The sequence below is a fragment of the Meriones unguiculatus genome, chromosome 11 (genome assembly GCF_030254825.1).
Source record: "Meriones unguiculatus strain TT.TT164.6M chromosome 11, Bangor_MerUng_6.1, whole genome shotgun sequence".
NCBI lineage: Eukaryota > Metazoa > Chordata > Mammalia > Rodentia > Muridae > Meriones > Meriones unguiculatus.
Window position 1 is genome coordinate 74,019,385 of NC_083359.1, and position 13,539 is coordinate 74,032,923.

At 48.3% G+C, this 13,539-nt stretch overlaps 1 protein-coding gene across 4 annotated transcripts in view; it reads right to left on the reverse strand.

The window, feature by feature from the left end:
* Positions 1 to 5,172: 5,172 nt before the first annotated feature.
* Positions 5,173 to 13,539, reverse strand: part of Rgl1 (ral guanine nucleotide dissociation stimulator like 1) — a 257,262-nt gene continuing 248,895 nt past the window's right edge. For all 4 annotated transcript variants that reach the window (XM_021632873.2, XM_021632871.2, XM_021632872.2 and 1 more), the window contains 3 exons: positions 13,092 to 13,346; positions 9,521 to 9,635; positions 5,173 to 7,617 (listed from right to left, as the gene is read on the reverse strand). In XM_021632873.2, coding sequence (XP_021488548.1) covers positions 7,430 to 7,617; positions 9,521 to 9,635; positions 13,092 to 13,346 — 558 coding nt within the window. In that variant the 3' untranslated portion in view covers positions 5,173 to 7,429. The remainder of the gene's footprint in view (positions 7,618 to 9,520; positions 9,636 to 13,091; positions 13,347 to 13,539) is intronic.

Genomic DNA, 13,539 nt, shown 5'->3' on the forward strand with positions numbered 1-13,539 from the left:
GCCTGTGTTTCTGCCCGATCAGATCTGAATCCCTGGTAATGTTTTCATGTGGATATGATAAACTGCAGATCTAGTACCTTAAACAGCCATCTTTCCAGCAATCCGGATCGTTTGCCCTGGCTCCCTTCTCATCTTCAACTAAGGCATCTGGCCATTGCGGTGTCACTTGAGGCCTTCAGGGCAGAGCTTTGCCTCTGGCCCTGGAGCCTGGTCTTGGTGCCTGCGAGGCTGAACCCCGTCTGGATTCCTCTCAGGATCCAAGTTGGGATCCCCTGTCAGACAAGCCTGACCTTGGCAGTGCAGGTGCAGCTGTGTGGGCTGGCCGCTGAAGTCTGCAGAAGACTCATCCCCTTGGGAGACCTTGAAGGAGCAGGCCTCCCCACACCCTGGTCTGTCTTGCTGTGCTGTTTCAGGGTAGGGAAGTGACGAGCTGCCTTCCGGAGCTCTTCACAAAAATAAAACAAAGTACCTTGTATTTAAATTATGCTTGCTTCTTGGCTCTTCAAACTCTTGCCAGTGACTGGGGCTTCCATGTCTGCATTGGAGTGTTGAAAACCAGAGAGGACTAATGAACTGCCATGGGATCCCCATGCAAACGAGACAGGCCAGCTGCTGCCGACAGGGGAGTAGGGGTGTGCAAGCTGGCATGGGTTATGGCATCGTAGAAGAAAGTGAAGGTGGCCATCTTTCATTGCTATGCTAACGTGGTCTGTCTGAACCGTTAGGAGATAAAGTGATGGGGAGAGTGAGCTGGTATTGCACAGCAAACTTTTCCCTGGTCTCCAGAACCACGTGTGAGCACTGCCTGGCTTCCGGCCTTGTTCTGGAAAAGGACACACTCAGGGGAGGGAACAAGGGCAGGTCTCCACTGCTGTGGGGGGTCCAGAGGACTGGATTCTGCTGAGGAGGTCTATGGGTGATGAGGGAGGAGGTCTGCGCGTGGCAGCTGGAGGTGCTTTCCCGGCACAGTGAAAGGAGGCCCGTGAAAAGACCATCTGGAGCTAACGGGAGCGTCTGTGGGATGGAAAGGTTGGGGATGTGCTGGGAGCAATGAGGGAACAGGGCAGGCTGGGTAAGGACAGCTGGCCGGCTTGCCTACCTTCTTATCCCAAAGGCAGAGGCTGCTGTTGCTGGGGGCATTCTAGGATGCTGGGTTGGCTTCCTTTCCTGACAGACAGTACAGAGGGTTCAGGAATAAAGTTGAGGCTGAAGCCAGAAAGGTTTCCCATCCTGGCACAAACCTGCTGATCTGTTTCTTTCTTACGGTTGGAGCAGGTGACTGAAGAAGACATCCCAGGAGGCTTTTCACGGTGAGCCTGTGAGACCTTCCTTCCAACCAAGGAGGGTCGGGGCATGACCTTGACTGACAAGAAGTCAGTGCTCTTTGGAGCTAAATAATCACAAAATAAAGCTAAGATGAAGCAGGTGTCGGAAAAAGCAGTGAGGTGAGCTACACCTAAGGACAGGCAGCCCCGGAAGTGGTCGCTATGGCCACACTGAGTCTTGTAGGGCTGTCTTCTTCAGCGAAAACCTGCTGTCTCTGAGACATTCTCATGAACGTGGCTGAGGAAGCTGGAAGGAGAATGGACTCGCAGGGTCCCCTGTGAGCCTCGGTGGGGGACCCCTCAGCACAGGGCAGCTGAGGCAAGGAAGAAAAGGTGTTTTCCTAGGGTTTTCTGTCTGCCCGTTTAGAGAAGAGAAATAACAGTGTGGGCTTTAATGTACCATGCTCCCAAAGACTACATAGAAAATGGTGACTCCTCTGACAAGGACAGGAAAAGAGGAACTTTGCTTTAGTGTTCGGGGAGAAATGTTGGTGGAAGCATTAGACACGGAGTGGGACTCAGCACCAACCGTAAACTGTGACATTAAAGTTTGGGAAGTCAGGAGCCCGACTTCCTTTCTGCTCTAGGAATTCACTGAAAATTCTCCTACTCTCTCACGATCTTTCCCTCCTCCTTTTTTAGCACCCTCCCACTCCTCCCCCCTTTCTCTTTTGTGTGTGTGTTTGTTGCTTTCTTTCTCCCACTGTACGTGTTCATAATTAAACTTGTCTTGGGCTGCCCCCATCGCACCGACTGTTCTGTTCCTGCCCACACCCCTGCCATCCTCCCCCTGCTTTGGGAAGGCAAGGAGGGTGAGTGAAGAATCATCTGAGAGTCGATTCTCTTTACTCACAAATAAACGACATGGTTTTAGACCCCTCCCTGGTTTCTTCAGCTTAGTTTCCCCTGAAACATGTGTGCAAGTCAAATTCCATGTCGGAGCACTTCCAAGGTCCAAAAAACATCTGCCTACAAGCCCCTGGGGACGTCGAGAGAGCTCCTTCGCACAGTTCCCAACCCAGAGATGTCCAGAATCTTGCTCCTGGAAAAAATAAATAAATGTGGTCCTTCAGAGTCCTTCAGGTCTTCAGGCAACCTTCCCTCTCTGTGTCTTCAGTGTCCCTTCTGTAGAAATCAATCAGTGAGACAGTGTCCCTTCTGGAAGAGGGAACCAGCAGTGTACAACAGACCATACTACAGGCCATAGCTGACTCAGCAATCATGCCGATGGTGTGAGGAGAAAAGTTTGAACTGCTATTCTAAACCAGCCTAATACTGTGAAAACTCCAACCTAGTTATGCAGGAAGAATCCAAGTAGATTTGAGGAAAGGGGCTGTACAGGAGTGGAGAGAAAATGGGAGCTTGGAGAGCAAAGTCCTCATGCCCAGAAGGATTCTGGGACAGAAGGACAAGAGGAGAAGAGGCCATGTTTAGAAATAAGAGATGTTGGTGCATAGGCTGGACAGAAAAGGAAACAACTAGAAGCTAGTGGTGAGAGGAAGGTTTAATGGAAGTGGTGCTGACCTGTTAGACTGGCCACTTTATCCTGTTAGATGGACCGCTTTATCCTTTAAACCCTTTACAGTGGGAGAGACTGAGGTGGGCTAAGGCCTATAATGAAATGGGACAGCAATCACCTGTACTCAGACCTGTACTCTGACTGGGCCTTTGGAGACAAAGTCCCTTCCTATGGAGAAAATGCAGAGATTAGGCTTACACCAGAAGCGGACCCAGGAGTGAGTGAGCCTTCTATTTCATGAGGTTCTCCCTACAGGCCTGCAGAGGGCACCCAGGAAGGTGAGGTCTCTGAGAGGGACACTCCAGCTTAGGGCTCAGCAGGCCTGTCAAAGTCCCCTCCCACCCCACCCCCGTCCCTTGCCTACAAAGCCTGAAGGCTGGCTAGGGAGGCTGTGTGGAGCCTACACGCCTGTCTTCAAGAGTCTCGTTGGGTCACAGCCAAGAAACAAGCTGTAGGAGCCCCAGGCATGCTCTAACTCCATGAGTCAGTCTTTCCCCAGGGCAGCAGCCGGCTAAGATTTTCCCAGGGTGCTGTCCCACGCATGGAAGCCCGACCTTGACGATTTTCCCCTCCCACAGGTGCAGTCTGAGCTGCTTCCCCCAGACCTGAAGGAAGACAGCAGCCAGCCGAGACTGCACGCAGAGGAAAAGCTTTTTGTGTATGTGCTGTGGCTTGGTACTGAGCAAACTTCAAGGAGGTGGGAATGTTTGTTAGCTACCACTTTCCAGCTAAGGCTATAGGTAAGTAATATAATTTGCCTAAGGAAGTGAGTAGCCAGGGAGTCCGTCTCCTCAGCAGTCAGATTCCCACATACGCACCAACAAAATGTCTGATATTGGCCAACCCGATATATGAGTCTATAGCTCCAATCCATAATATCTGAGATACTAATTATTCAATAAATTATCAAATAGTAACTAGAAAATTATGGTCTAAAACACCGGCCCCTGTTGAACTTTTTCTGCCTTTTGGCCCAATTTACTCCTTCTGCTATTTTATCCTCCTTTTAACTTCTCGTCTTCAGTTTCTTTGCTCTATGCAGCCCTTTCTGAGGTCCTCACTGTCTAGGCTAGATACCGTCTCTGATGGTTGTAGAGCACTCATCAATTTCTCCAGCTATTTTCGACTTCCCTGTCCTGCAGGGACGCTGGCCCAAGTGACATAGCAAGAGGACCATGAATGATGGATGAAGCAGCAGCTGTTACTTTGGTCTAAGCCAATCAGAACAGTTAAGACTAAAAGCATTTTAAAATTCACTGTGACTTGAAGAGGAAAAATATCTAGCATCTAGAATTGTAAGGCTGGAGATAGCTGGGTCCTGAGTCACTGGTTAAGGAGACTTGCCTGGCTTCCACACACACAACTGTAAAAAGGAATCTCTGCTTAGTTACTAAGATTCGTTTTTTTGCTTGTTTGTTTTGTTTTGTTTCATTTGTTTGTTTGTTTTTTGTTACTTCTTTCTAGTCTAGGATAGCTTAATAAATAAGTTCCATTAGCATTCCCTTCTAGACATCTTTCAAGGAAATCAGCAACGAAAACAGCAATGTAACTAACTTCTTAGACTGGAATTGTAGGCATCTGTAAAGAAAGACAGTTTCAGCGAACTCCTGAATGCTGCCAAGGTCAGGGCACTGTGCAGCACAGCAGCCTCCTCTGGCCTTCCTGTGTGAACCTGAAAGTGACTCAAAGAAGGTGATCTAAAAGGCAAAAGACTTCAGGCAAAAAGTCTCCAAGATCAGTTTCCACATATATGTGGGAGGAGCTCATTTTCTAGAACGGTTTTGAAATTTAGTCACAAGCGCGAGATGGTCAGGCCCATACCATCAATTCCCTTTCAAAGCACCTGCTTGGGTCAATTTAGGAAGCTGCTGGAAAATAATTCTGGGCAACAACATGAAAATGGTGAGACTGTGTGCTGTGTGATGTCGGCTGAGATGGGCTGCCTTCCAGGAAGACGTCCCCTGTTCCACAGAGGTGCTCCTTGCTTCGGGAGCCTCTCAGAGGGTTTCACAACTGGCCAGGTGCTGCCATCACTGCGTTAGAGAGGAGCTCAGCGAGACAGCAGGGACACGAATCGTGGCTCCAGGTCCACACATACAATAGGCAGCCCCACAGCACGGCTCCTAAGAAAAGCAAGAGCAAAGCACACATCCCTGGTGTGTCCTGAAGACACGCCTCTTCCTCTAAGCCCACAACCTCTACCAGGGGAGACAGCCCTCTGCCACTTGCTGTCCCTCTGTCCCGGCCAGCTGATTCAGAAAAGGATGCTGAATGCTGGCAAACCCCGGGCCCAGAACCCACCTGATTAACACTCCAGATACAAGCCCCTTGGGTCCAGCAGCACATGCCAACCAAGTCCCAAACCAGTTTATTAGTTTAACCAAAAGGTAAACAGATGCTAGAGATGCAGAAAGACAAGCGTGCGAGCAGCTGGAAACAAGGGCCAGCTGTTCACTCAGGAGCAAAGTTAAACCAACTGAAGTGGCATTAAATAAAGGAGGCCATGTTTTATCCACTTGGGATTTCCATTGTCTTTTTTTTAAAAAGGTAAATATATATATATATATTTTACATTGCAGAATATAAATCTAGGCTCTACATATACAGTATAATTACACAGGGTGAGCACAGGGGCATAGCATGTATGTCTTGGGAGCCACACCCTAAACCAGGCCAACAGCTCTGCATTTTTTGATCTGGACACTGAGAAAGCCAGGCTGAGGCTAGGTCTCCTTCAGTCTTTATGATGGCTGTGTGATCCTTGCCATCTCCCCTCCTTGCACAGAAGCACCAACCCATCAAGATTCACAAACAAAAGAAGAAAGTGCCTTCCAACTAGTTGAAACCCAGCTAGTCTCCACGGTCAAGTCCAGTCTCCTAGAAATACCCAGGGAATCTGGTGACTTCCTGGCTCTCTCTTTTGTCCATTTCCACAAATCTCTGAGCTTCTCCTGGTTTTTCTGGTTGAATTCACATGGCTATTTATATAACATAAGCCCCACACAACCTTTGGAAGCTGTAGTACAAGGTCAGAAAAAAAAAGTTCTCTGTTACAATCTGGGCGTCATATTCTAGGTTCATTCTCTTTTATTTTTTAGAACAAAAACTGGTATTTGGAGAGTTAAAAAAGGAGGGGAGGGGAGATGGACAACAATTTGAAAGCACTTCTTAAGTGTCAACTCCCCACATATGGCTTTTTCATTCAAATCCCAGCACAGCTCAGATCAGAAGCAAGAGTATGATGGTGTTACTATGGACAAAAATGACCCTTAACAGGGACGCTAGGAGAGCAAACGGGGGTGGGGGGGAGAGAAAGGAAGAGCATTACCACATTACTGTTTCTATCCAGAAAGATGCACCTCTTTGAGAAAGGACTGAGACAGTATACACAGGCCCCTTTCCTTCCCTGTGACGTGGGCACAGGAATGCTACAAAAGGAAAGAAGGAAACCAGTCGCTGTTATCAGCAGGGGACATTTTCTGAGGGGTTATTAACAGGGAGGTCACTGCTCAGAAACCTTTCCTGGGCTTGAATGATCAAATGTTGTCAGTCGCAGTAGAAAATCTACACCTGAGGAACAAATTGCACATAGAGAGAGGTACAAGGCTCCAGATGGCAGAAGTCTCTGGACGTACACTTTTACATGCAAAAGACAATCCGAAAGGCAATGGAGTAGCGGCAGTCTGAGGCAGAGAAGAGTCCAAACAAGTCGCCAATCTTCTGCGCTTTCTCCTCTGGCTGAAAAGTTACGGAAGACCGAGGCTCCTTGTGCAGTAATGGCTATGGTCTGTTCTTTACGAGAGGATGCAGAAACACAACGGAGTTTCCAGAAATTGAAACAAGCTTGTGCTGACTCCAGAGGCACTGTGATGGGGACCAGCAAGGCACGCAGGCCTCTGAAGCTCGGGCAGATGCAGGCAGAGGGCTGAGACCACTGGCTCATCCAAACCTTTCCATGGTGGTCTTTCATGCAGCCGTGGCCGCTCCGACCTCTGCAGTTGGTTCATCCGGTGGCACGTGACTGAGAAAGCAACCCTCTCCCTTTACAAAAATAGAGCTTTCGCTTATAATACTGGCTGAAGAGCACTCTGTACTGGAACGTCTGATTCTGTTTACACGGAAGATATGAGACTAGGTTCTCAGTCCTTTCTAGTTCCCTGTAAAAAGTGACCTCAACTTCCCAGGCCATTGTGCAAAAATATTGGTTTTTTTTTCATAGTCCAGAATATCCTGTAAAGTCCCTCTTATCTATCTATACACACACACACACACACACACACACACACACACACACAGAGATGTGTGTGTGTCTATATTTTGCCCACGCACCCACAGACACACAGATAGGTGTGTATATATACATATATATATTTTTTAAAATAGGGATCATTTTGAATTCTACTCTCAGGTCCAAGAACTTCAGTGAATCAATTATCCGTTTAATGTCAGATTCACTTCCACTCTTCCCACATGGTGCTTTGTGCACATCTGGACTCAATAAATATCTGTTGGCGTCACCAATGATCCTCAACCCCTGGTGCTGGCTGAAGTCACCACAGCCGCCCTCGGCCCCCTTCTGTCCCTTTCAGAGGGTGATCTTGCTGTGCCTGTTACTCCAGCAGCCCCGCTTAGCCGTCCTGGGCAACGTCAGGCTGGTGCGACTGCGCGGCTTCACCCGCTCCTCCGCCGAGTTCTTTCTGCGTAAAATGAAATCGAAGTTCCCTTGGCTGTTCATGGCATAAAAGACGTTGGCGGAGTCCGGGATCACCAGCTCTGCGAAAGACAAGGACACAGCGGCGGGTCAGTCCGCGCGGGGCAGCCCACCACTGACTGGCGCCAGGCAAGGCCTGGATGGAAATCTGCTTCCTGACTATAATCTGAACCAGGCCGTGCGGACACCGCCTCGTGTGTGAGCCCCAAATCTTAATCCCTACCTGAAGCTGAGCACAAAGTGTCAGACTTCCTCCCGTGGACTGACCGGTCAGATGTAGAATGTTAAAGCGTCAAGAAAGCCTGAAGGGAGGGGCACCAAGAGGACAGTCCCAGGACCGCAGAGCTGGAACGAGAACCCAGGCTTCCCAGCTCCTGCTAGCCTCCTGCCACCCCAGCGCACGCATGGGCACACATGGGCTCCCACGGTCTAAAGACGTCCAATGATCTAAACAAGGCCTACGGCATTTTCCAGACATCTTTACTTGGATTCAGTTAAAATATTTTTGACATAATTCTGAGTCAACCCCATGATTTATTCCTTTTGAGTCACTGCTTTTCCCAGAGTTTGCCTCTCAGCACTAAATGGTATCCATCTATGACAGCGTGTGCCTAGGCCACTAATTTTTAAATTATATTCAACTTCAGTGAGGCCCAGCTAAACACCTGCAATTTATAAACAAGCATTGCTGTCACCAGCGGGAAATCAAATTGTGTCAAAGCAAAGTTGTTTTATTTTCTGCACATCTGCATGAAGTAAGCTTCTGGTGAATTCTTCACACTGGGCTCCCACAGCTAGCCCAAGATGGTCAGGCTCTCTAAGACCGGTACATGAAGTCCAAGTGTGCCATCAGGGCTAACACCCGGAGTGTCTTCTCACTCCTGCTCACCTGCCGAGGGGCCACCATAACACTATTCCCATCTGCAGAGCACGCAGCATTTCTGCAAAGCTCTCGCCGGTACATTATTCATACTGATTGCATAATTGCCCTGTGTGTGCATGTTGGGGGGGCAGGGGGAGATTTGTCGAGACCACTCAGCTGGTGGGCACGGCTGGGCCCAGCGTTCACTCTTTGAGCCACTGGATCTTCAGATCCACTTGCTCCCTGTGCACTGGTCTGTAGGCCACGTGTTAGAATCCAACACTTTTTAGATTTAGAATTTTAACTGCAACTGAATTTAAATATTATAACTGAGCGTCAGGAGATGGCGCCACCTGGCTTTATAGGCATAAGAACCTGAGTTTAATTCCCAGAACCTACAATTAAAAAAAAAATGCTGTATTTGGGGCTGGAAGATGGCTTAAAGAACATTGGCTGCTTTTCCAGAGGACCTGGGTTCAATTCACAGCACCTATAACTATCTGTAGGTCTAGTTCCAAAATTAAAAAACAAAACAAACAGAAACAACAACGAAACCTACAACTCTGAAATTCTGACATGAGTGCTTCCGGGTCACCAAGGACTAGCAATCACAATGTCAAATAAAAGGTGTGTGTGACCCCCTGCCCAGACACCAAGAGGTTCCGTCTGCTTCCCACTCCTGACACACAGACTGCTCATAAAAACGTACTTCTCGTGGCGAGCACAAACAATTGGTGAGAGGAATTATATAGAAAAGCCTAGAAACAACAACAAACAAAAGAGTTAGGGGCTGGGGAGCAGCTTCAGACACTGATTCTACAATAGGGGGATGTATAGCTTGTTGCGCTTGCATGTTTAAAAACTGCCACCAGGGGGCGTGAGAGGTGGCTCAATGGATAAAAGCAAGCACGAGCGCCCCCCTTGTCAGGGGAAGGGACGGGAAGATTGCTTGGGTTTGCTGGCCAACACCCTTGCTCCAGCACACACTTACACACACACCTGCACACTCACACAGATATGTGCATATGTCCCCCAGCCCCACATAGCTAGGATCCAAAATGTGCATGCTGCTGGCACCTGGCCCACAAGGAGAACATGCCCACCTTTGTCCTCTGAGATGACCTGAACCAGCTCATACTCCTCGGCTGGGTCGGAGTCCAGATTGTGCTTCATCATCGCTCTCTGGATCACAGCAGGGGTCTTATCTTGGCTTGTCAACTGCAAAGACAACGGACGGGTTCTGAGACAGACTTGGTGCGTGTTTCCCAAGCTTTGTGGTCTTGTGTGGTGCATACTTCTCAAAGAAGGGCGGAGTGGGTGGCGTAAGAACCGGACAAGGACCAGGACTCCTGAGTGTTCGTGCTGTTTCTGTCTGAGTCGCCAAAAGATGGCAGGTGGTGATCACAGTGCCTCCCCCACACTAAAACAGGAAAAAGGCACATTGCCTATGGCAATTGCCTACACTAATTCAGCTCCCAATAAGAGAATATACGCGAGGGAGCTATGAAAAATGTAAGGAACTATGAGTCCTGGGCCAGTGTGATCTAGACGTATCAGGGTAATGCTATGACACTAGTTGACAGCCAATAGGAAGAAATGGCTTCAAGTCTGTCCACTGAGCAATTCTGAAAAAATGCAAGAGACTCGATGACCCAGCAAACCACTTGCTAAGGGAAATGAAAACCCGTGTGCACAAAAGGACTTCTGAGCCACTAAAGGAGAGCTGACACCTGCGACCACAGAGATGAATCTCACAAATATGCTGAGTGAAAGAAACCAGATGTAAAGGATGGCATTAAAACATAAAAGCCCGCATCTGTTAGAACACTAGCCTCAAGGTCAAAGGGCACTGATTGGCAGACCGGTGGGAGTTTCGGTTGTGGTTTCATTCAATTTGAGGTGGTGGACAGACAGATACAAAGACTTTTAAAACTCAAACAACTGGGCATTAAGCCCTGTGACTGTACGTAAGCCACAGGCCAATAAAAATCCGTTTCTAATCAGAGCACAAAGGAGCTGGTCATGCCCAAGCCTTGTTTCCTTTATCCCAGCCTGCTAGTTGATTTTGAGCTCAGGTGGCATGAAAGACAGCTGTCTACAAGCCATATCTTGAGGGATAGATAGCTTTAAAGACTAAAGAAGTGAATGAAAACTCAGATTTTTCTCACCAAGAGGTGAGAAAACGTGCTTTCTGGGGCTTTGTGTGCAAGCACGTGTGCACACACATACACACACACACACACACAGCCTGATTTCCTCCAGGGCCTAGGCACCTCCCTCTGACCTGGGCAGCAAATGGTGTTTATGATTCAATAAACAGCAATAAAGGCCATGTGAATTTGCCTATCACCAAAACATCTGGCTTATATACTTACAAGGAAAGGATTGGTGCGCACAGAATTTTAAAGGAGGAAAAAAAATAGATTTTTGATAATATACAGGAAATTACCCCCAAACAGAATCAAAGTGGACTGGTAGTGTAATGGTGTCGAGGAAGGACACTTATGGCATAAACGTGAGGCTGAGAGAGAGAGACGTGATTTCAGCTCAGAAATCAAGGCTTCCTATTTAGAGCGAGGGCTTCCCTCGGGTGTTTGGTATTCTGGAGGATAAAAGCCACACAGAAGAACTAATAATTAGAACTAGTGTCAACAGCAGAGAAAGCTCCAGGCTTCACTCTGCAATAGAAAGGGTCCCAGGAGGGAACAGCGAAGGGGACCATTCTCCCAAAGGCAGTCCCTATCCCAAGGACGGAATACTCTGGGGAGTCATGTCGTTTCTACCCTCCCAACACACTGCGGGACAGCGCATTCGATCCGAGATCCCCCCAGATGAGCTGTTTTCCCCTGACAGCAGAGCCCACCGCCATGGGCATGGCACACAGCATACGTGTGCCTGACTCTGTCCTGTGATTCTGAGACCCCGTGGTCATGTCGGTGGCCACTGCTGTCCGGCTGGCATATGTACCAGAAGCACCTGAGTAGACGGTGCCAAAACCACAACGACTGCTGACCACCTGGGTGTTTTTGCCAGCTATTCCTTTACGACTGGCTGATCATCCCACACCCATTCCCAGCCCACGGGGCTGAAGGATGTGCACTATTGGACTCCGACACCAGCGCCGTGGCACGTGTGTTTCTGGCAATCTGTTAAACAATGTCATTTGGATGTCCCAACTTACAGACCCGGAAACCTCCTCCAGTCGTTCATATCTCACTGGACAGTCACAGCCACAAGGCCACCAGATGGCCCCTAATCCTCCCTCTTCCTTAGGAATCCTCCCTCTTCCATGCCCTCCCAACAGTTACCCAAAGGCTGATAATAGGATGAATGGCTTTTACAGTAATACCTCATAAGACGATTTGCATATCATCTCCAGCCACAGGATCATCATTCAAGCTCTTATCGTCCTCTGCATGAAAGAGCAGCTTCCTAGCTTTCTTCTCACTCACAGTGCACCCTCCCACCACTGGCAGCAGGCCTCCACAGGACAACTTCTCTTCTAATAAGAAGCTACTCTTCTACCTGAGACCTGACTGCCTGTAGAATTAACACAAAGTCCCCCGGGGAGGCTATCGGATCATTTCCACTCTGGTCTGGCTTCCATTAGCATATCACCACACTAGATTATAAACATATGTTATATATATGTAAATTATACATAATCTCTCTTCTACTAAAATTTCTTCAACAATCAGTGAGTCTTATTCATTCTCCTAGTCTCAAAGCCCAGGAAAAATAACTAGTAACAACGCATGCTCAATAATTACTGTATTCGTTGAATGTCTCAGCAAAGGTTTGTTTGTTTGTTTGTTTGTCTGTTTTTCTGGAATGTCAAAGACAATGCCTTCTCACCACTTATGGCACGCCCAGGCCTTAAGCTTGGAGGCAAATGATGACAGTGAAGGCAGACTTGGAATTTACTGTAGACTTGGCTATAGAAAAGATTTAGTAAGTGCAGGCTAGGCCCTGTAGACTAAGGAATTTAGTCATCTCCCACAAGACCTCACATGGTCAAGGTGAGAGACCTTGTATCTACTCCAGAAGAACTACCATCATTTAAAGTAGCTTTAGAGTTTTCCTACTCTAATGCAGGAAAGGAAAGAAAGAAAGAATGGAAGGAAGGAAGGAAGGAAGGAAGGAAGGAAGGAAGGAAGGAAGGAAGGAAGGAAGGAAACATATAAGACTCAGTCCCATTTACTTACTAAGCATAGTTAACTTACTGACCCAAACTGCACTTCAGTGGTATTCATCTACTTCAGGAGCTAGGCTTGGTCCAAATGGTCAAAGGAGGAAACTCAGTCATCAAGGGCTACGCTACTGAAAAGGCATGTTCGTTTAGCCCAACATGGGAAGAGTTCCAAGGAAGGGCGTGGATCAATGGCATCCTCCCTCGACTACTGTCCCATAGTCACCCGCACTGAGCATCACGAAATGCACACCAACCTGGATGAACAGGCTAAACAGGTCTTAGGATGGCAAACCTTACTGTGTCTGCGCCATCAGACCGTTGATCTGCGCCTGGGAGGAAGTTGCTCTTTTTCATGCTGGTTTTGTGTGCACGCACAGACAAGTATGATCAGCGCGTGCACTCAGGGTGCCGGTTTGCGCACTGACTGACGGGGTGTGCGTGGGCTCTTCCGTGGAGAGCCTCCCGGGCAGGGGGACCCTTACCATGATGCTCTTGTACATGTTGCCGTTGTTGTCTTCTACGCTGATGCGGATGATGCAGGTGTCTTCGTTCTGCTGATTGTAAACGGGAGGCAGTGCTGTGGAAGTGATGGAGGTCACGGAGACGGAGCGCTTGTGGATCTTAGGGTTGTTGGTGCAGGTGGGAGGGGACGACAAGGGGTTGATTAGGGACGACATCCCTGAGGAGTTCGTGTCCATGGAATGAATCGAGGAACATGAGGAGGAGGACTCGGAGAGCTGAAAAAGTTAACGACCCCCGCAAAGAAAATAGAACCATTAGAACCTGGACCAGGCATGCCTCGCAATTTTAAAACACAAGTAGATATGGAGACTTAGCAACTTTGGTTGATCACATGAGCCCATGGTCTGTAAGGGAGGTTCTTCCTCAATATCTCATGGGTCTCCTCTCTTGTCTCTCTCACCTTCTCCC